Source organism: Sceloporus occidentalis, unplaced genomic scaffold, assembly GCF_023333645.1.
Source record: "Sceloporus occidentalis isolate IW3139 unplaced genomic scaffold, rSceOcc1.0.p SCAF_3, whole genome shotgun sequence".
NCBI lineage: Eukaryota > Metazoa > Chordata > Lepidosauria > Squamata > Phrynosomatidae > Sceloporus > Sceloporus occidentalis.
In genome coordinates, this window is record NW_028316983.1 from 129856135 (window position 1) to 129878791 (window position 22657).

The 22657-nt window shown below is 41.3% G+C and overlaps 1 protein-coding gene across 1 annotated transcript; it reads left to right on the plus strand.

Moving 5' to 3' along the window:
• Positions 1 to 483: 483 nt before the first annotated feature.
• LOC149316777 (histidine--tRNA ligase, cytoplasmic-like) lies at positions 484 to 22612 on the plus strand. The gene is made up of 14 exons (XM_089516254.1): positions 484 to 561; positions 1900 to 2120; positions 3943 to 4026; positions 4424 to 4543; positions 9987 to 10082; positions 12212 to 12337; positions 13288 to 13395; positions 13539 to 13637; positions 13930 to 14023; positions 15064 to 15191; positions 15282 to 15524; positions 19979 to 20086; positions 20347 to 20493; positions 20863 to 22612. Exons 2-14 carry the CDS (start codon positions 2016 to 2018, stop codon positions 20917 to 20919), a joined length of 1515 nt encoding a protein of 504 aa, XP_089372380.1. The 5' UTR covers positions 484 to 561; positions 1900 to 2015; the 3' UTR covers positions 20920 to 22612.
• Positions 22613 to 22657: the final 45 nt, after the last annotated feature.

A 22657-nucleotide genomic window follows, 5' to 3' on the forward strand; every position in this document is an offset into this window, starting at 1 on the left:
AGGCTTCTGGGAGTTGAAGTCCAAAGTCCTGAAGTTTGGGAACCACTGTTTTGACACCTTTGAGACCAACTGAAAGGAAGAAGCCAACTTTTTCTTTCCTTTCAGTTAGTCCCAAAGGTGCTACAAGATCTCTCTGCATGATACAGTAATCATATATTGTTGTATTGCAGTCCCATTTTAAATGAATACATCATGGATTTGGAACAATTGCTAAGGAAGATCTAGGACAAAAGTACAAAGCTTAGCACTAAAGGAGTATGGAGTCCTTTATTTCCCCAAGGAAGAAGCTTGATGCTTGAGCAACTACTCCTTAACTGATTTCTACCATCAACGCTTGGATTCTGCAAGACATTTTGCTCAAAGAGAATAGCATCATCAAAGTAACTCGGAAGCTCCAGCAGCAGAGAAAGGAGTTGCGCCTCTACAATTTTTATGTCTTTGAGTCAGAGGGCGCACTTCCGGTGGAGGATTGACTGGCTGCGTCCTCTCTAGGCAGAGAGTCTTCCTCTAAAAGGGTGGGTTACTCTATGGTTCCTGCAGAAGCTCTCTGGCTGCATGGAGGTAGGAGCTTATTCCTGGCTCAGAGCTTTATCTCAGGTCCAAAACACACTGCAGAAGCAATCCAGTTTGAGACTGCTTTAACTGCCCTGGCTCAGTGCTAGGGAATTCTGGGAATTGTAGTTTACTGTGGCACCAGAGATCTCTGATAGAGAAGCATCAATGTCTCACAATGTTCCCAGGATTCCCTAGCATTGAGCCAAGGCAGTTAAAGCAGTCTCAGTCTGGATTGTTTCTGTGTTTTGGACTTAACTGCCCTGGCTCAATGCTAGGGAATGCTGGGAACTGTAGTTTTGTGAGACATTGAGCCTTCCCTGTCAGAGAGAGCTCTGGTGCCACAATAAATTGCAATTCCCAGGATTCCCTAGCACTCAGCCAGGGCAGTTAATGCAGTCTCAAACTGGATTGTTTCTGCAGTGTGTCTTGGACCTCAGTAATAAACCCAGTAGCCTGCATACTCATTGCAGAAACAATCTAGTTTGATTCCACTTCCATGCTATGGAATTCTGGGAAGTGTAGTTTGTTCTGGCATCAGAGCTGCGTCAAACCTAGGGTGACTGGATGTCCTAGCCGTAAAGGCAGACAAGGCACCATAAAATGTAGGACATTACCAAATAAAAGATTAAAAATACTCTAAATGTAAATTTATGCTTCCTAGTCATGCTCAGATTTGAAGACATTTGCAGATTCCTCCCAGACAGAAGGCTGAAATGTAGGACCTGCCTTGGAAAAAGAGGACGTCTGGTCATCTTGCGTCGAATTTATTATTGTTACAGCAATAACATTACCAGAAACAATAATACAAAACAAATACATGACATTTCTATACATTCCTCTATATTTAAACCAAACATTGAGGGGTAACAAATCACAGCAAACTACAGATCTAACTAAAACTAAATACTAAAAACATGCACGTGGAAAATTTTAATCAACAAAGACAGGGAAAGTATGGCTTCCAACTTGCCGTCTGTGGTTCTGTAACCTTAAAGATTTCTATTTCTTTCTGTTTAGATATTGTCGCATACCTTAACAATAATCTTAAAAATTAATACTTAGTAAGTTAAGTATTAACTGTATGCACTCAATTATCCATAGGTGTAGATGGATAGTGTTCTGCCTTGTAAAGGCAGCTTCTGCATCGGTTCTGTGAGCAATGCAGTCAGTGTTCGCCTCGATTGTCACTGACAGAGAGGCAGGACATAAATAAAGTTTTATTATTTTATTATTATGTGAAACTAAGCAATCACTCTGAGTGACGTCCCTGCAAAAGAGTTTCAATCAACTTTGTCTTTCCTTTTTTCCCTCTGTTCCTCGTGATTTATTCTGGATACATCACAGATGCATCTTTCACTGACCAGAACGCAAGGAGTTCCTCTGACATGGTGCTGTGAAGACTTGATAGGCCTGCAGTAAGCAACATTAGGTGCTGATGCTAAGTGTTGAAACTCCCCACCATGCATTGGATAAGCCTCTTCTTCACAAAGGCTCCATCTAGGAGGCAGCTTGTGCCAATACAGTTCTGCGTTCAAAGGAAACTTTGCAGTCATCTACCAAGCCAGGTGTGTCTCATTTACCACAACTTTATTCTCCTTCCTACAACTCTTAAGGTTTTTATAGCTTTGGGTTTAGATTGCCTAGGAACATTACTGGAAGCTACATATAAAAGCCAAATTAACCTCCTATTGTGCTTGGGATGTTAGGGATGGGCAGGAGCATTGCCACCTTGAGTATATTAAAATTTTAGACATTCTTGAGGTCTAATTCTATGTCCTTACAGTTCTTGACTGATTGCCTCAGCACTCTTATATCACTGTGTATTGGCTGAAACCTGTCATAAACTAATTGCGGGCATTTAAAAAAAGCAAGAAGTATTCATTTAATTTCCAATGTGGTATTCATGTTAGTCTTTGCAACAAAACAACAAACAGTTCTGGGTCACCTTAAAGCCTAACAAACATTGTGTAACCATTAGTGAAGATGCCAGCCACAGATGCTGGCGAAACGTCAGGAATAAACTCTTCTAGAACATGTCCACATAGCCTGAAAAACCCACAAAAACCTATTAGTGAATGGTTCACCACTTCACCAAAGACATCCAGAATTCCAGGTAGTGATACCTTTATTGGCCAACCAAAATGCACAATATACTTGTTGCAAGCTTTCAAAACTCCACTGGCTTCTTCATTAGGCAAGATGTTAGAAACCAAACGGGAGAAAAATTAGAGATGTTGCATGCATTCTGTTGTTTCTGCTTTTCGTTAAGATGATATGGGGAGCACATCTTTTGCAGGTGGTCTCCTCCTCCTTCTGGCCATGTGGGAGATTTTCAAAGTCCAGGAAATGTACAGTTCATTTGCATCTCAACAAGGTCTCCTCTCTTGCAATCCAATCTGTTTCCATTCCTGTGAGGCCATAGGCCTCTTTGTAGGCAGAAGACAATGGATTTCTCAAGAAGCCTCCCTTATTTTAACATCTGGAATACTTTGGTGGGTGTAGAGGTGAAACATCCTAAAACAGTCCACATTTAAGAAGAAAAAAATTGTTTTACTTTGGTTGAAAGTCCCAGTCCACTGGCTCTCTTCAGGGTTCCCCTGTTGCAGCTACAATCCAGAAAACATGCAGGGGTAGCTGTGTTGGCCATTCAGCAAATTCAAACAAAAATCTACCAAATAACAGCCCCATACAGACAGGCCAAAATAAAGCTGCTTCAGGTCCCTTTGGAGGTATGCTGTTTCAATGATGCATGCGTCCTAAGAGTCCAGAAGCCGCATCAAAGCCACAATCCAGTCCTAAGGGCTGGCGCACAGCTTTGACGCAGCTTCCGGACTCCTAGGAGGCATGCATCCTTTAAACAACATACCTCCAAAGTGACACGAAGCAGCGTTATTTTGGTCTGTCTGTATGGGGCCAATGATACCTTTATTGGCCAACCGAAATGCACAATATACTTGCTGCAAGCTTTCGAAGCTCCACTGGCTTCTTCATGACAGGCCTCTTTGTAGGCAGAGGACAATGGATTTTTCCATTGGAAAAAAAAATCTGCATTTTACCAGAGAAAATTGATTTTTCTCCTGTTTGGTTTGTAACATTGTGCCTGATGAAGAAGCGAGTGGTGTTTCGAAAGCTTGCAACAAGTATATTGTACATTTGGTCAATAAAGGTATCACTAAATGGTGGGTTTATGTTTGAATTTGCTGAAAGGCCAATACAGTTCCCCCTGCATGTTTTCCAGAATTGCAAGTGTATTTAGTATACATGGCTGAAGATAGCACTGTAGACAGTGAAGTCAGAAGGAATTTAAATGTTTGTGCTATGATAAATGCATTGGTCTTTAAAGCCCCACAAGATTCTTTTTATCAGATTTGCTTTACTGTTTCTCAGGTGGCTGAAGATGTGGTAAATCAGTCATCACCACAGCTGAGAGCTGCTGGAGAAAGTGGAAACATAATTCTCAAAACCCCCAAGGTAATCACCCATCTGTGTTCTGTTTCCTCTCCCAGAGTCCCCTTCAAGCATTGCTTGGCTCTGGTCCTCCCTTCAATGGAACAAGCTGCACCATCATCCTTCCAGATGATCCTGTAGAGTATTCAGCCCCCTTATTCTCCCATTAGCTTAATCTACTGCTTTTTCAATTTTCCTCTCTCTTCCAATCATTTTCTATTATTTTTAGCAGTTCTTGATTCTTGTTAGAAATTTTTTGGCACATAACCAAATGCTTAGTATTAAACAATTGAAGCATCTGGAAGCCCTTCAGCTGTTGGCTGCTGTTACTGTTTCAGCTGTGTAGTTTTTATCAAGCACTTCTTTTATTAAAAAAACATCTCTTCTAAACCCCCATCTTTTCCTTGGCATGGACTTTTAGGGCACCAGGGATTTTAATCCAAAGCAGATGGCCATCCGTGAAAATATCTTCACTACCATAATCAGCTGCTTCAAGCGCCATGGAGCCGTGGCAATAGACACACCTGTGTTTGAGCGGAAGGTGAGGATGAGTCGGTGTTATTTCTGGTTTTGGAAGTGCTACTGGCCCTTTTATCCAAAAAGAGCTTCATATCTATAGCCTCTTTCTTCTGAAAATTGAAATTGTACACAAAAGCTGCTTCACTTTCATTGCTTTCAAAAAGAACCAAAGCAGCTTAACTGTATCCAGGACTAAACTCTGCAGGGAAGTAAATGTTTGTCAAGTTGCCCTCATTGACTTAAGTTATAACATTCGCTTTTGTCTACTTCCTCAGATGCATAGAAGAAGCAGACGCATCTGAGGAAGTAGACTAGAAGCATCCTCAGATACATCTGAGGAAGCAGACCAAGTCTGCGAGAGCTTATGTTACAACTATTTTCTCTCAGTCTCAAAGGTGCTACAAGATCCCCTTGCATGCTGAATATAAGTTGTTTGAGTCTTTTGTATGATGCTGAGGGAACATTGTGAGTCCCTTAAATTTTCTTCCTTTAATTTTTGTTGATTTCGTTTTCTGGTTTCTGTTGTGTATGGTAGTTGTGGGAACCTGCAGTGAACTCCTTTGAACACTTTTAGTGTGTTTACTCCACTGTGTGGAGGATTTGGACAATAAAGTCAACATTTTACATACCACCTCAATGTTAATGGACCAAAGCAAAGCTTTTCACACTAACAAATTGATTTTCAAAACCAGATCCCACCCCTGCATCCCACCACTGATAATTATTGGCTAGTTTCTAACATTCCATTTTTAGGCAAGGTTCTGGGGCTTGTGGTGATCCCTCAGCTCCAGGGGCTTCTGGATGAAATTGATTATTCAGATCCATTTCAATCTGATTTCAGGCCAGGTTATGGGACAGAGTTGGCTTTAGTGGATGCTCTTTGCCGGGAGCTAGACAGGGGGAGTGAGTTGTTGGTTCTGCTGGACTTCTCACTGTGTTTGATATCATCTACTGTGGTATTCTTCTGGATTGCCTTGCTAGGATGGGACCTGGGGGCATTGTTATGCAGTGGCTTCATTCTTTCCTGAAGGGACAAACCAAGAAGATGGTGCTGGAGGATTCCTGTTCAGTGCCTTGGTCATTGGCCTGTAGGGTCCCTCAGGGTTCTGCTTCACCCATCATGCTATTTAACGTATATGTGAAACTGCTGGGAGAGATTGTTCGGAGTTTTGGGATGTGGTGCCACCAGTATGCAGATGACACCCAACTCTATTATTCCTTTCCATCCCAAGCCAGGGGGCCTGTTTTGGTCCTAAACCAGCGTCTGTCATCAGTAATGGACTGGATGAGGGCAAACAAATTGAAGCTTTATTTAGACAAGTCAGTGGTGTTCCTAGTCAGTCAGGGAATAGGAATTCAGCCTGTGCTGGATGGGGTTATACTTCCCTTGAAGATCAAGATCAAGCTCTGCAACTTGGGTGTGCTTCTGGATTCAGCTCTGAGCCTGGAATCCCATTTGCACATTTTAAGCTTGTATGATAGCTGCGCCCATTCCTTGAGATGTTCACGATGGTACATAACTTAGGCCCATTCCGCATGGGCAAAAAGTACGTACTAGGGTTACGAAAGGGCGTCCCTTCCGGACGCCCTAACCCTAGTACGTACCTAGTACATACAAAATGGCAGCACCCTATACACATGGGCGCCGCCATCTTGACATCGTGGATGCTTAGCATCCACACGTCGCAGCTCACTTATGATGCCGCAAGTGCGCCATTGGTGCCTTGCGGCATCATAAGCGCACCACCAAAAGAAGACGCTTTTTGGGGCTTCTTTTTCGGCCATAGGGAAGCCTCACCGTTTGGAGGTCTCTAAAGCGCCATAGTTACATCCTGGTTGGATTACTGTAACACACTCTTTGTGGGGTTGCCTTTGAAAAGTGTTCAGAAACTTCAGCTGGTCCAAAGAGCTGCAGCCAGACTACTAACGGATTCTAGCTACAAGGAGCACACAATATACTTGTTGCAACAGTTCACTGGCTGCCGGTCCATTTCAAAGCACAATTCAAAGTACTGGTTACCACCTTTAAAGCACCTCATGGCTAAGGGCCAGGTTATTTGAAAGAACCTATTCTCCCTTATGAATCAACCCATGCTCTGAGATCTGCTGATGAAGCCCTTCTCTCTGTCCCACTTCCCTCACAGGTACACCTGGTGGCGGCACAGGAGAGTCCTTTCCCATAGAGAATAGACAGGCACACTTTTACTTTCTTTTTGCAGATAAGCAAAGACTTTTCTATTCTGACATTTGATGAGTGATTACACTCTTACATAATGTGCTGAATATTGTTAATTGTTGTGTTGGGGAATGTTTTAATTATATATGTTTTAACCTGGCTTTAATTTTTTTTAATTGTTGTAAGTCACTTTGAATTCCAGTCTGGAGAAAAAGCAGAATAGAAATTAATATAATAAATAAATCAATACAAATTTACTTTGCAAGTCCTGACTTTGCACCATACCCCTTTAATGTGTTAACTTTGTTGTTGTTTGCCTTCAAGTCAATTCGAATTTATGGTGGCCCAAAGGCAAACCTATCATGCAGTTTTCTTGGCCCATTTCTTCAGAGATGGTTTGCCATTACAATCCCCTGAGCCTGAGAGAGTGTGACTTGCCCAAGGTCACCCAGTGGGTTTCCCTGGCTGTGCCAGGATTCGAACCCTGGTCTCTAGAGTCATAGTCCACTGCTCAAACCATTACACCAAACTGGCTTGCACCATACACCTTTACCATGTTAAGTAGAATGATTAAAACTTAATCAAAGCTTGGTTCGTGATCTTCTGCCTTTACTAATCGAATTAGTCCTAAATGCAGAACTGGGCCTTTCCTGGTAAAGCGTTTTTTCACATTAAGTTAGAGCTTTCAGGATAAGTTCAAATGCTTACAGCACTTGTCAGTACAGGACATGCATCATTTATGGGAAACGAAAAGCATGGTGTATTTGTAACCTTTTCCTTCTTCCTCTAGCTTTTGCATACTATCACTTTATAGTTTAGTTGAATCATTAAGATTTTATGGGGGTGAATGGAACTTGGCTTTGCATTCTGTGAAATCAAGGGCATGTGGCCTGATGGAACCCTGGATACCAAGCACTGATAACATTAACTTCAGCTCTTTGAAAGAGTCTTCCTGTTTCCTTTAATAGAATCATAGAATCATTGAGTTGGAAGAGACCGCAAGGGCCATCCAGTCCAACCCCCTGCCATGCAGGAACTCTCAGTCAAAGTATCCCCGACAGATGGCCTTCCAGCCTCTGTTTAAAGACCTCTAAGGAAGGAGACTCCACACGTTCAGCTCCTAGATATATTGGGTAAAATGGGCCATTTTTGTGGTGTAGGGCCCTAACCCTGCCACGTGATTGCTTTCTTCTAGAAGAAAAAACAAGTAGGCAAGTATAGAAATCAAAGTGGAAGAAGTGTGGCCTGTGGGCCACATGTGCCCCCAAAGTTATTTTTGAGGCTCCAATTCCCCCAGCCCTCCTCTAAAAAATTGAGAAAATGTCAAAACTGTTGACAATAAAAATGCCCCCCACATCTCCTAGTGGAGATGGGATAATTGATCTTCCCTTCCCCATCTGTTTTAAGCCTGAGGAAAACCAGGGGCAGCCCTCCCAAGTCTTACAAGAAGCTTGTGCAGTCCTCTAACCCTTGGCAGTTGCTTGTCTAATAGGCACTGAAGAAATAATGCAGTTCGACATTGCTTTAACTGCCATGGCTGAATGCTATAGAATTCTGGAATTTGTAGTTTTGTGAGCTATTTAACCTTCTCTGAGAGAGAGAGAGCGCGCTCTCCTGCCACAACAAACTATAAATCCTAGGGTTCCATAGGATGAATCAATGATAGCTAAGACTTACTTCTGAGTAGATATTTTTGAACAAGCTCTGTTCAGAAACAGAATAGGAGGGTTGAGGACTGCAAAAAGTCAAAAGAGGAAGAAATGAAAGGAGTAAGGATATCTTTCCCATTATCAAAGCCCCTAGCACTGTATGAGTAATAATAAACATGCTGAAGGATTATAAAGGAGTCCAGTTGGATTTTCTTCTGAGTAGACATGGCAAAGTCATGGGTTTATCTAAATGTATCTTTTGAACCCAGATTAATAATGTCAGCTCATCAAATCTCCCAAAGCATGTAACCCACTGAATCAGAGCATGAGTAGAAAACAGAATGGGAGGGGAGAAGTGTGAGTAAAACCAAGAGAGGAGAAAATTGAGGACATCTACCTTTCAGGCCTAAAGCGCCTGACATTCTGTAAGAATCATGACTGATCTAGGGCCAAGCAAACAAATCAGTCCTGCAGCACATTTTATTTCATACCAGGACTCCTCCTTCCCCAGCCATTTCTTTTCCCTTCTCTTTACATTTTTGCCCCAGATAATTTTTACTGGGTTTACAGCACCTTCTCTCTCTCACTGTTTAAGACAGCAATGTTACAGCAAGTTGAGTAGCATGCCTAGCAACAAGGACATATGATGCATTTCTACTAATCCTAATCCTTTTTTTCTTCAGGCTATCCTGTTTTTTCTGGATCTGTCAGAAGGCCCATCCACTTTAATGAATTCTAATGTTCCAAAATCAAGTAACTCATTAAAACGCATGAGATTAACTTTTTGTCCATCAGGCAATCTAGTTAGTTAAGCTACTTTGCCCCCACCCCCAAAAAATGAAGTTAGTAGTTAACAAGTTAATTAACTAGTTGTGTCCAAGCTCTTTTATATACATAGGGTTATTGATGGGGTAATGCTGCTGAAGTGCTGCTGAGTCAGGGATAATGCTTTTGTTGTCTTTAAAAATCAGTAAAATATAATATCATTAAAGAATATATTATGATATATATTAAATATATCAGTAACATATTTTAAATATAAGGTCTTATATCAGGTGTATTTTTGACATTGGAGAGCCAAAACTTTACAGCCAAGTACTGTAGATTCCTATGGGACAAGGTGCTCATTTAACTAACTAAAACCAGGCCTTTTAGGGCTTTAGAGGGGAGCACCAAGCACTTTCAATTGGGTCTGGAAATCCACTGGGAGGCAGTGTGGTTATTTGAGAAGAGGCATTCTGTTATCTTTGGTCCATTCCAGACAGTGATCTGCCATATTCTGTAATGCTGTATGTAACTCTTCAAAGGCAGCTCTCTGTCATCTATTCTAGATGTGATGAAAGCAGGGGTGAGGAACATGTGGCTCTCCAAGATGTGGAACTCCAGCTCCTATCAGCCCCTAGCCAGTGAAGCATGATGGAAATTGCAGTCCAAAACATTCAGAGAGCTACAGATTGTCCATTCCTGGGCTAAAGCATGCATTATTGTGGCTAGATTATTTTATGTTTCTCAGACATTCTGTGTCTGTCTAGACAGAAAACCTTTGTCAGAAGTATGTTGTATACACATGCTTTACAATATTAACCAGAGATCCTTATATGACAAAATAGTTATCATTTCTTATTTTCATTTTCTTAAAGGAAATCTTATTGGAGAACTACGGGGAAGATTCAAAGCTTGTCTATGATCTGAAAGATCAGGGAGGAGAACTGCTCTCTCTTCGGTATGACTTGACTGTATCCTACCAAATGTTTTACCTCATAGGAAATCCTGGTTTCATTGGATGTTGATCTCCCTGGGATAGGATTGTGGAATTAGAATACGCAAGCTACATCCCATCCCCAAGGACAGGGCTATTCCAAATCCTATTTCATTCATACCTATAGTTGGCTAATATGAGACACTTTGCCACTGAAGATCAGTTAAAAAATACAAGTGGTACAAAAGATGAGTTTCATTTTTAGTAGTTTGTGGTTAGAGGGCATAGAATCAAGGTCTCAAAATTACAGTGTTAGCAGTATGTTTCTGGCCACAATTCAAAGGCTGGTGTTGATTTTGAAAGGTTTATATAGCCTAAGACATCGTGCAGTCCCCCAGATGTCATTCAGCTGAAAAACTCAGCATTTCTCATCGCTCGGTATGCTGGCTAGGCCTGATGGGACTTGTATCCCAGCAGCATCAGGAGAGCTGTAGTTCTGTCCGATTCAAAAATGGTTGAGGATGAGTGCCCTTCCTTCCCAGCAAGGTTTCCTCAATATCCTTTGCATACAATTAAGCTTTTTAAAGGTATCTATTGGCAACAGTGGAGACCTAAAAAGCAGCACAGAGAAGAGGGCATTGTGGCAAAATGACAGGCCAGAGAGAGACGCCCAGTAGACCCTCCACCCCTGCTTTAGTTAATGTCTTCTCCTGTGGAAACATCTGAAAGAGCCACCCATACAGTCTCTCACACACTATTCCTTGAAAATGGCCCTCCTACAGTGGCTCAAGTGAATAAGACACTGACTCTGTAGATTGCAAGATTGGCAGGATGGCAGTTTGAGGCCCAGGTGCCGTATGACGGGGTGAGTTCCCATCACTAGTCCCAGCTTCTGCCAGCCTAGCAGTTCAAAAGCATGCAAATGCAAGTAGGTACCACAAATGCAAGTAGGTACCACTTCGGTGGGAGGGTAAACACTGTTCTGTGCAATCATGCTGGCCACATGATTACAGAGCAGTCTCTGACAGCACTGGCTCTTTCGCTTAGTAATGGTAATGAGCACCACCCCCTATGGTCAGACATGACTTGACAACGTGGCTACAGTGGAGAGTTCTTAAAAGCCTGACTCTTTGATTGCAGAGGGTTTGCCTTTGCCTTCTTAGCAATGATTCACCATCTGAAAATCCCCATCCTTTGCTCCATTTTGACTTTTTGAAGTCTCATTTGGAATAAAGGGAAACTTTTATGAAAACATTAAGTGCACTGGAGAACTAGACAGAGAGAAGCAGGAGACTTTGCTTAATTTCTAATGAGCTGCTAATGATGGTCAGTTGGTTTTCTCAAAGGAGGTGCTAGGGTTAGGGGGTCGATCTTGGGGTAGAGGGAGCATTGCATATGGCTTATTACCTAGAGACTCCACATCCTTGACATACTGCCTTTGTTGTTCTGTCTGCTGTTTTGGAATGTCCACCACAGAGAGACTAAACTTGCTTTGACCTTAATATGCTTTAGGTTTTTACCATTTGTCTGTCTGAGCTGCTAAACCATTTTTTTTTTTTTGGGGGGGGGGGGAGTGTTAGTATTTCACTCTGCTGCTGTTGGTTTTTTTTTTTAATTAACTTTGTATTTTGTTTTCAAGGTTAGTTGTATGTGTGCTGTCCTCCGAGCATCATAGTGGCACTAAGAAGCATGGATGGGCAAGTCATATATTGCAATAAATCTGTTTAAAAAAATAGAAAGTGGAAAGAATTGAGTTCTTTCTTTCTGAGACAAGCCTGTCTATTTCTCTATATATATCCTTTACCATCAGCTCAGTGAAATTCCTAAAAATGTCACATGCAATGAAGTTCAGAATTCCCAAGCTGCCAGTAGTGTGTGTGTGTGAGAGAGAGAGTGTGTGTGTGTGTGTGTTATAGGTAGCTAGAAAAGAATAGAATGAAATAGACACTTGTTGCTGTTCATTTTTTCTGGAAGGTTCTTACACGGCCAAGCAGAGGATATGGCTGTAACTGTATGCAAAACTTGGTTTAACATTAATAGCACATGAAGTGCTGGAACCAACTATTCATGAAGTTGACTTGACACAAATCTTTAGAATTCTGAGAGAATAAGATTGTTATCACACTTTGAGCTGTCAGTGATTTTTCTTAACAAAAGATTTTCCAGGTGCCATTTGCTCGTTATTTGGCTATGAACAAAATCACCCATTTTAAGCGTTACCAGATTGGCAAAGTGTACAGACGTGACAGCCCAACTATAGCCAGGGGGCGTTACAGAGAGTTTTACCAGTGTGTAAGTACTGTCGGCCCTCTACCTTTGCAGATTTAACTTTTGCGGATTTTATTATTCGTGGGTTTGCCTGGATAGAGAGCAAATTGATGGACTGGTGGGTGGGTGGGTGGACAGAGAATACAGGACATGTCCCTAAGGGCCATCCATTGCTTCTAATGTTGTTGTTGAATGGCATCCTGCTGAATGATGCCCCCAGCAGGCCTTTGCCTCCTCCTGGCTGCCACCCTCCTGCCAGGTGAGCCCTCAACCCAGTCACCTACTAGACAACCAGCTTTCTAGGCATTTGTGCATCTGTCTATGCACTGCCCATACTTCTGCCACACTCTGCCTATCTGTCCAGCCCTTGTCCCTCCCTCCTAGCAGCTGGCTCAGAGGCATAGGCAGAGGAAATGCCTGGAGAGGAAGGACAGAAGAGGCTCTGTTTGCCATGTGCCCCTTGAGGCCTCCCCACCGCTTACCTCACCGTCCTTCCCATGGTCCTTCCCTCTGTTGCGCCCAGTGCCTTCATATGTGCCTGGCTGTGGGAGAGAGGTCGGGAAGGTTGAGGATCCTGGGTCAGGGGCTGGAGCCAGCCTTCTGGCGACCATGGCAGCGGTGCCCCATCTCCTGTCTCAAGCCATATCCTGGGGGGAAGGGACTAGAAATACTCAGTTTTCCCACTTTCATCGGAGTCTTGTACCCCTAACTCCCATGAATATGCAATTTGTAAACTGCTCATCTTCCATGGGGAGAGACAGAGAGAGTGTGTTGTACAACTCTTTAACCTTAGAACCTCGGGTGGATTGTGGGGAGCAGAGGGTTCTGTATTTGAAATGTCTAAGGGGAATGCTATGATTTACCTCTCTTCACACTTCAGGGAGATGGGATTTGTTTGTTCCCTATTTCTCACTGTTACAATTACCCATTTGCTTTTGCTTTGTGGGTTTTAACAACTACCTTTTTTGCTCCAGGACTTTGACATTGCTGGCCAGTATGATCCCATGATTCCTGATGCAGAGTGTCTGAAGGTTATGCATGAGATCCTAAGCAGCCTACAGATTGGAGATTTCCTTATCAGAGTAAGAGAGTGCGTTACCAGAATTGACTGTTCTACATGCTGTTTACTCTGAGAAATAGATATGGACTGAAAGACGGGGTAGTAATGAGTACATTTTGGAACCTCTGTTTGATTTCTGTTTAGCACTTTTTCCTTTTTCACTAGGTCAATCACAGACGTATTTTGAATGGGATCTTTACAGTATGTGGTGTTTCTAAAACCAAATTTGAGAGTGTTTGCTCCACCCTTGACAAATTGGGCAAGGTAAATAATAAAAATACAGTAATATTAGTCTGATGTGTTGGGTCTGAACTATATTATGACATAGTCCAGCTATGATTAAATAGAGTATATACTAAATAAGGAGGATAATTACCCTTCCTGGGCCTTAACAAATTTACATATTCTGTGTCTTCCTCAGGTAGTAGTTTTGTTACCTGTATCCTGTTTTAGTGGTCTTTTGCTAATGTGCATTGCAGTAGATTTGACCATTAGTCAGAACATTAATTGCTTCTGTACCGAGAATATGCTGAACTAACTCCAGTCTCTTTCACAGATGACATGGGAAGAAGTAAAAAATGAGATGGTCAAGGAGAAGGGGATTTCTCCTGAGACTGTTGATCATATTGGTGAATATGTTCAGCTCAATGGTGAGTTTCAATGCAGGCACAATGTACATTTCAGTATTTATTTCCTCAGCTAAGACAACCAGTTTGGCTGAAATTCCAAGTTCCTTACAGGTCACCAGCTGGTATTTCTTGTGACCTGGCCAAGTGTTTCTAATAACAATAATAACAATATTTCCGCCTTTTTCTCAGTCCAGGACTCAAAGCAGCTTACAAAAATTTAAACGAATTCAGCCAAAAATTTACATCATTAAAAAATCTAAATACTTGTATAATTAAACTACTGTATATACTCATGTATTAAGTCTAGAAATTTTAGTTAGAAAAGTGACTCAAAAAAAACCTGGGTCAACTTATCCATGGGTCAATGTAAGTACTGTACTTTAACGCGTGTGTGTGTGTGTGGAGAGAGAGGAGCCAACCCCTTTCTCTAAATAGAGTGGTAAAAGGCAAGAGCTTAGTCCCTCCAGAGAGCACCAAAAAGAAGCATGGATCCCCTCTACTCTCTCATCTATCCAATGTTTAGAATGAGCACAAACACCTATGCCTGCCAGAATTTTCTCAGTTCTTTGGCATTATTTTCCTTTTCATCATCCTTTACATCCTTTTTTACATGCCCCTAAGTTTTACCCCCGACTTATCCACGGATCACAACAAAATCCATAATTTTGGCCCTAAAACCTGCTCACAACTTATACATGAGGTCAACTTATCGCTGAGTATATACAGTATCAGCAACAAAACATATGAAAGGCCCTTTCTCTCTGAACAGTCAGCTCTCAAAGGCCTGCTGAAATTAAAGGATAGTAAGGCTAATCTAGCCTTTCTAGGAAGGGAGTTTCAGAGCCTGGAAGCTGCCATGAAAAGGCTTTCTTCCATGTTCCCGCCAGATGTGCCTGTGAAGATGGTGGGACAAAAAGAAGGGCCTCCACAGAAGATCTCAAGAAATGTACAGGCTTATATATGGAATAGTAGTTGTGAGTTGGATTGAGGTAGATGGAGCAAGGACTAGGAACTGCATTACTATCCATGTACCTTCCACCCTAAATATTTCTTTTCTGCAGGGGGACTGTGTCTGATTGAGAAGCTGCTCCATGATCCTAAACTGGCTGACAGCAGGCTGGCCATGGAAGGGCTAGAGGACATGAAATTGCTATTTGAATACCTTACTCTGTTTGGCATCATAGATAAGGTGAGTTGGGGCATTTAATTAGGTCTGTCTGAGTAACCGAGGGAGATTTCTAGTTTTTGTTTACTAATAGGATCCCTGGCATTTCCTCAGATTTCCTTGGACCTGAGTTTGGCTCGTGGTCTAGACTATTATTGTGGAGTGATCTATGAGGCAGTCTTGCTGCACCAACAAGACGGTTGCTTAAAAGAATCTCTTCGTGTGGGCAGTGTGGCTGCAGGTGGGCGCTATGATGGACTTGTAGCATCATTTGATCCAAAGGGACAGAAGGTACCCTGTGTAGGAGTCAGCATTGGTGTCGAAAGGATCTTCGCTATCATAGAACAAAATACCGAGGTAAGGTCTGTTCGTAACATGTACTCAGAGAGTATTCAGAGGATGATATAATTCAAGTTGTACATAGCAATTAGTATACATATGCAGACATTGAGAACCCCACTGGCCCGAACAATGGTGAAATCAAAAGGGAGCAATAACTTTATGACTTCAGGAGGTCCAAAGGCTCTCCAGCCCTGTTTTATTTGATTGGCTGTAATTCTCAGTACTCCTTCCTTTCATGAAGTTTTAATGCAATACACATGGAAACTATATTTCAGCAGGGAAGGATAGTAACAGCTGTTCTCAGAGAGAAATGAACCTTCTGTGGTGAGTCAAGACAGTCTGTCAACCAGAGAATGGCATTTAATTGTGGAAGTTTATCTGAGGGAACTTTGTCAAAATCTAATTAGGGACAAAATGAATATGTCTGTGTTAGCAGGTGTTTGACAATATCATAATAAAGTGTTTCATTTTCTGTTTTAAAGAATCTTCTATTGTGATAATGTTTAGGAGGCATCTAATTTTATTATATTAATTTAATTGGCTGCCAGAGAAAGGGGTGCAAAATGATTCTGTTCTGCCCATTTGATTGCCTCTTTCTAGTAGAGATTATGTGCTACTAGGTTTTGTGTTTTATAATCGAGGGACCTTTGCTGATGCAATAGCTGTACAATGATTCATAATTCAGCTTTTTAATAAAGCAAGCAGATAGGCACCCCAAAATCAGAAAAATAACTGATGGCATATTTTTCCACAAATTTCCTTCAGTTTGTAAAACCAAATCACTGCTGGTTGGTTAAAATTGTATTCAGAGATAGGAGAAACTCCACTAAGATCATATGGGGAAGAACATTTCTGAAACAGGATTTGGGTAATGCCTGAGACAGTTGTTGCATCTTTTATGCTGAATAATTGCCTGCCTATCCTAGTAGTCTCTGTAATTACCCCTCACATTACAGTTGTAATGAGGATCAGAACTAGTGGCTTGCCTGAGGCCATCCATTGATTTAATGGCTGACATAATACTTGGCCTTGGTGATTTGGTTCATGCTCTTAATTATAACAATGTACTTGCTCACTAGATGGCTTTTTCTTTTTGATGTACTGATCTGTATGTGTGCGCATGTGTGCATGCAAGTCGCCTGTCAACTTATGTCAGCCCCATTAATTTCATAGTGTTTTCTTAGGCAAGGAATATTCAGAGATAGTTTTGACAGTTTGTTCCTCTCAAATACAGCCTACAACACCTGGTATTTGTTGGTGGTCTCCCACCCAAGTATTAGCCAAAGCTTCCAGGGTCCGATGGGTATCTGGTGCCTTTTACAATATTTAGGCTTAAGAATCTTAGCTCTAATACAGTCTTCTGCAGTCTTTATCACTTAATATTTGGGAATTCCAATTTTAAATGGATGGCTAACTTCTTAAAATTAGTGGTGAAACTAAACTTTATTAGGGAAAATGCTGGAAGTTGTCTTGGACCATTACCCGCCGAGTAACAATAGTGGGCAAATATTGAACAAAACAGAGGAGGTGGAGTGGGAGTGAAGGGTTGCTGTTAGGCATAATGGAAAAGATCTACAGTTGGCCCTCCACATTTGTGGCTTTGAGTTTTGTAGATTTAATTATTTGCAGATGTGATTTATATGTTCTCTCTAGGAATGTCTAGGTCAGTGATGGTGAACCTTTTGCAGACTGAGTGCCCAAACTGCAACCCAAACCCCACTTATTTATTGCAAAGTGCCACGTCCCTCTGGCTTTCTAGTAATGAACTCTGGCAAACTCTGTGCTGGGGTAACAGCATGTGTGCCCACAGAGAAGGCTCTGAGTGCCACCTCTGGCACACATGCCATAGGTTTGTCACCACTAGTCTAGGTCCTCCAGTGTGGCTCTGTGGCCAATCTTCCCCAAAGGCTGTGCTGGAGGACCTAGAGATTCCTAGAGAGAATACTGCTCTAGGCATTTGTAAATCCTCCAGAACAATTCAGCAGTCATCTTCTGATGAATGTTAATAATAATAATAATAATAATAATGTTTATTTATATACCGCTTTTCCTTATTAGATCAAAGCGGTGTACAACAGCAAGTACAATACATAGTCAAAATAAAACATAACAGGCCTCTCTCCCCCTCAAGATGGTGGTCAGAAGGAGGGCTCTTAGTATTTCAGGCCAGGCCTCTCTCCCCCTCAAGATGTTGTTCTTCTTTCAGGCAGGCAGTTGGAGCATGCCTGCCTCTCTCCCCCCAAGATGGTGGCTGAAGGGAGGGCTTTTCTTCTTACATACATACCATGTACATACATACATCTGTGCTGGAGGACCTAGACGTTCCTAGAGAGGTGTCATTTCAGGTTAAAAAATGCATATTAAATTATTATGTTTCTGTGTCCATGGAGTTTTTGATGCAACTTATTTTTTTCTTAACCAAGTCATGCAAATGGTCTGCCTATTCCATTTTTAAGACTATTAGAAACTACAAACACTGGCCCCATACAGACAGACCAAAATAAAGCTGCTTCAGGTCACTTTGGAGGTATGCTGTTTAAATTATGCATGCATCCTAAGAGTCCGAAAGCTTCACCAAAGCAACACTCCAATCCTTAAGACTGGATCGTGGCTTTGGTGTGGCTTCTGGACTCCGACACATGTATCATTTAAACAGCATACCTCCAAAGTGACCCAAAGCAGCTTTATTTTGGCCTGTCTGTATAGGGCCACTGTCTTTTCTACTCTGCCCATCAGCAACTCCTCCCTTTCCTTTTTATTTTATTCAGCCCAATTAAGGTTTTTTTATAACCTCGAAAGTTTGTTCACCATTTAAACTATTTTTTAAAATTAACCTGTGTTTAAAACATTGGCCTTCTGCTCATTTGGAACTTTCCAGAGAGCATTATAATACATACATCTAAAAACTTAATAAATTATACACTAAGACTGAAGAAGCATTTTGTTGGACTTGCCACCTTAACTATACAAGGAATTTATATGGATCTGACATCATGCGAGACTGTGTTTTTAATACAAACTGTGAGAAACACAGTCTGTCTGGTAGGGGAAAGTTATTCTGGTATTTTGATGCTTAAAGTCTTTTTCCAGCTTGCAGTGAAAAAGTTTATCCTCTTACTGCTGTGAAAGAAGCACCATATTTCCTGCTTAAATGTAGTGAAGATGAGAAATCCCTTCCATCCAGCAGTATGTAGCTGAACTGGCTCTTTCTCTCAGTACTAGTGGGAAGCAAGTTAAGAAATGGTCATCAGAACACAGTGGATAAAATCCTAAATTGCACTGGCAAAACTTCTATCCCCCCCTTCCCCTTGAATATGCAAAAATTAGCTTTGGAGGATTTCCCAGCCCTCCAGAGCAATTTTATGGGTGCACCAGAAGGATTGCATTGGGTGAAGAACTCTCTCCTCCTTGTTCTGCTGGATTTCACCAACAGAAGCCCACCAATGGATCTGGCCTAGTTGGTTTAAACAGCAGAAAAACCGCAGAGTGCAGCAGCCCCCGCAGGCAACAGGTCTTCAGTATTATATAAAGAGATGAAATTGTTAGTTACCTTGTTGTACCTTTGCTGCCAGGGATGAAGAGACGTGTTCGTATGAGTTTCTAACTCTTATACCAGAAAAAATTGGTTGGCCTTGAGTATTAATCACCTTTACTTGGGTGATATGGGGATGCAGTTGCTGTGCCTCAGACAGGAAAATGCCCTGGAAAAATGGGTATATGAATACAGTCCTTGTTAGCTGAGAAGCAAATCTCACTACATTATTTCCAAGTATTGTGTATTGAATTGCATTCCAAATTTCTGTAAATTGGCAAACTTACCTTAACTTTACTGTAGTCAGAAAAATGTGCAGAATTGACTCAAGCAAGAGTCAGTAGTTGTAATAGAAGATTTTTCCCTAATAGTAATTAAACCTAGTTAGGCTGTTGTTTGATTGCTTATTATGCAGTGACTTAGTTATTAAAATGGCAATTCTGATGATTGTAAAATCAGAAGGTTAGCAGTTCAAGGCCCGAGTGCTGCATGACGGGGTGAGCTCCTGTCACTAGTTCAGCTTCTGCTAGCTTAGCAGTTCAAAAGCATGCAAATGCAAGTAGATAGGTACCACTTCAGTGGGAAGGTAATGGCATTCAGTACAGTCATGATGGATACATAATAATAAAAAATTATTTATATACTGCTTTTCCATGGTGATCAAAGCAGTTCACAGGTCCATCAAATACACAATATATCTATACAATTAGTCATAATATCAATACAGATAAAACTGCGAGTACATGTGTAATTAACAGATACATGACCGCCAGAGCAGTCCTCAGACAACGCTGGCTCTTTGGCTTAGTAAAGGAGATGAGCACCACCCCCCTACAGTCAGTTACAACTAGACATTCATGTTAAGGGACTACCTTTACCTTTTTTTTACCTTGATTGCTAATACTGAGTTTTCTTTCTCTGCTCTGAAATGTCAAAGGAGAAGATCCGCACATCAGAAACTCAAGTGTTAGTGGCAGCTGCTCAGAAGAACTTCCTTACTAGAAGAATGAAGCTAATCTCTGAACTATGGGATGCTGGCATCAAGGTAACACAGAGAAGCCAAAATTATACTCTTATGTACGTATATGTTAGCATTCTTTTAGTACAAAAAGGGGGAGACTGTTAGCCAAGACTCTGTGGTAATACCTAGGCCCTTCAACCTGCCTCATGCAGGCCTGAAACTCAGAGACAATTTCTGATTTGGTAGAAAACATCTCACTAAACGTTTTAGTCTATGGTGTAGTGTTGATGACTCATATTCACAGTATGAATGTTTCACTTTCCATTTGTTGTGAACATTTTTAGGCAGAGATGTTTTATAAGAAAAATCCTAAACTATTAAACCAATTGCAATATTGTGAAGAAACAGGAATTCCACTTGTTGCCATCATAGGACAACAGGAGCTGGATGATGGAGTTGTAAGACTTCGGGATGTTACTACCAGGAAAGAGGTTAGTATTTTAAAGGGGTTTATCTAAATTAATGGATCTAAAACTAAAACTCAACAATCTGAAATAATATTTCTCTGGAATTCTGTGGATATAACCCATGTCAGATTTGTTGTTGCCATTTCTGACTTATGGTGACCTAAGGCAAACCTATCATGGGGTTTTCTTGGCAAGATTTGTTCAGAGGGGGTTTTCCTTTGCCTTGGTCTGAGGCTGAGAGAGTGTAACTTGCCCAGAGACCATGACCAAAAGGCTTCAAACTCCTAGTATAACATTCAAACCAATACACCATACTGGCTTGTATGCCAGATATAAGTTTAATTTTTTTTATTGTGAAACTTACCTGAATTTGATTATTTGTCTGTTTTTCAGATCATTGTTCCTAAAGACAAGCTCATAGAGGAGATCAAGAGAAGACTAGAGAAATGATCCCTTCATTTCAATTTTTAAAAAATAAAAATTGGCAGCTTCATGCTGTCCTTATGGATTTTTTTTCCAGCCTGTTGGGGTGTTCAGAGGAAAACTATTGCCTGCCGTACAACAACACTTTCTAGTTTTTAGTTGTTTTAGATCAACTTGTATACTCACAGATATTTCTATCAACGATCTAGAGAAGCAAAACAAAACAGAAAAGATTCCGCATCTGCTTTCGGGAAGAGACTCAATCAGTTTTTTATTTCCCTGAAACTGTTAGAATTTAAACTGCCTATCAAGCTGCTGTTAAAGGCAGAGGAATGGCTAATAAAAAGCGTCAATACCAGTTACACAGGATGCATCTTCAGATGCTGATGCTCAGAAAGAAAAATGAAAGACATATTGCCTAGGCTGATTTCAGCAGAGTTTTTCTGCACTGGATGGCAATATCCATCCTTAGTAAAGTCCAGCTGTATAAAGCCATAAAAGATCTTGGAGGAAAATACATTTCTAAAAATCTAGATGGCTGGGGCACCACTAGCTAAAACTGCTTAAGAATCTGAATTATTAAATTAATATATGGCTTGGTTAGTATACATTTGTTTAGTATTGTCTCTTTCCTATTGCTTCAGGGCTGCTATGAGGATGGTTATTATGGTGGGAAACTGAAGGGTTGATTTTTCCCTTTGGAAGCTACAGAAAAAGCAATACCACTAGTACCTTATACTGAGCATTTTCCTCTGTTCACAGACTTTCTGCAGTCTCTAACAAGAGCAAAGGAATGTGCCATTTGGAAGTATATGTGCAGGGATTCTCATACCAGCAACACAGAAACTGAGAAATAGTCCCCCCAGTGGGTGAACTTTGGCATTGCTAATAATGTAGCTATTAACCAGTGCTGGGAGTTTTCTTCCTCTTTAGGACACATATTCTAAGACAGTGATGGTGAACCTTTTACAGACTGAGTGCCGAAACTGCAACCTAGACCCCACTTATTTATTGCAAAGTACCACGTCCCTCTGGCTTTCTAGTAAGAAACGCTGGTAAACTCTGTGCTAGGGCAACAGCATGTGTGCCCACAGAGGGCTCTGAGTGCCACCTCTGGCACGCGTGCCATAGGTTCGCCATCATTGCTCTAGGACAGTCCTACTCAAAGTGATGTTTCCTGGACCATTGAGCCATTGACTGCTGGTCCCTGACAAGTTTCCAAGAGAAGAAGAAACATTTGTACCCAATGGGCACAAATTTAGTGCCAGTCCCTGGCTCATTGGAAAACAATAATTGCCTGCCCCCACATCATAAACACAGCCCTAGGGCATAATCTTCAGGGAGGCTGCATATTGTGGTGGGGATGGGTTGGAGTTGGTGGAGCCATTCTCTGCCACTCATTTTCTCCTTCCTTCCTTCCTTCCTTCCTTCCTTCCTTCCTTCCTTCCTTCATAAGCAGGCAGACTACACATTGCTGTTGCTCAAGGTCTGAATAGATTAAAACATTCAGGACTGCAGGTTGACCACAGATGGTTTTGCACTTAATATTTTGCTTACATTTATTGTATTTAGACATTCTGGAGAAACTGTTTATATTAGACAAAGGATAAATGGATTTGTATGTTTTGTTTTTCAATTAGGACTGTAAATATAGAATGACAGATAAGTGTCACTTTTTAAACTTGTGATAAAAAAAGTAAATGAGGAAAAAAATATGGAATTGACTGGAATTGTGTGAACATCCCATGGATATGTATTGGTCCTT

What these genes read in the sequence shown, in the direction of transcription:
- LOC149316777 (XM_089516254.1), top strand. Translation starts at nt 2,016, where the DNA reads ATGCATTGGATAAGCCTCTTCTTCACAAAGGCTCCATCTAGGAGGCAG. An exon ending in TAATTCTCAAAACCCCCAAG is followed by an intron (nt 4,027 to 4,423) that starts GTAATCACCCAT and finishes ATGGACTTTTAG; the next exon opens with GGCACCAGGGATTTTAATCC. An exon ending in TCATAGAACAAAATACCGAG is followed by an intron (nt 15,525 to 19,978) that starts GTAAGGTCTGTT and finishes GAAATGTCAAAG; the next exon opens with GAGAAGATCCGCACATCAGA.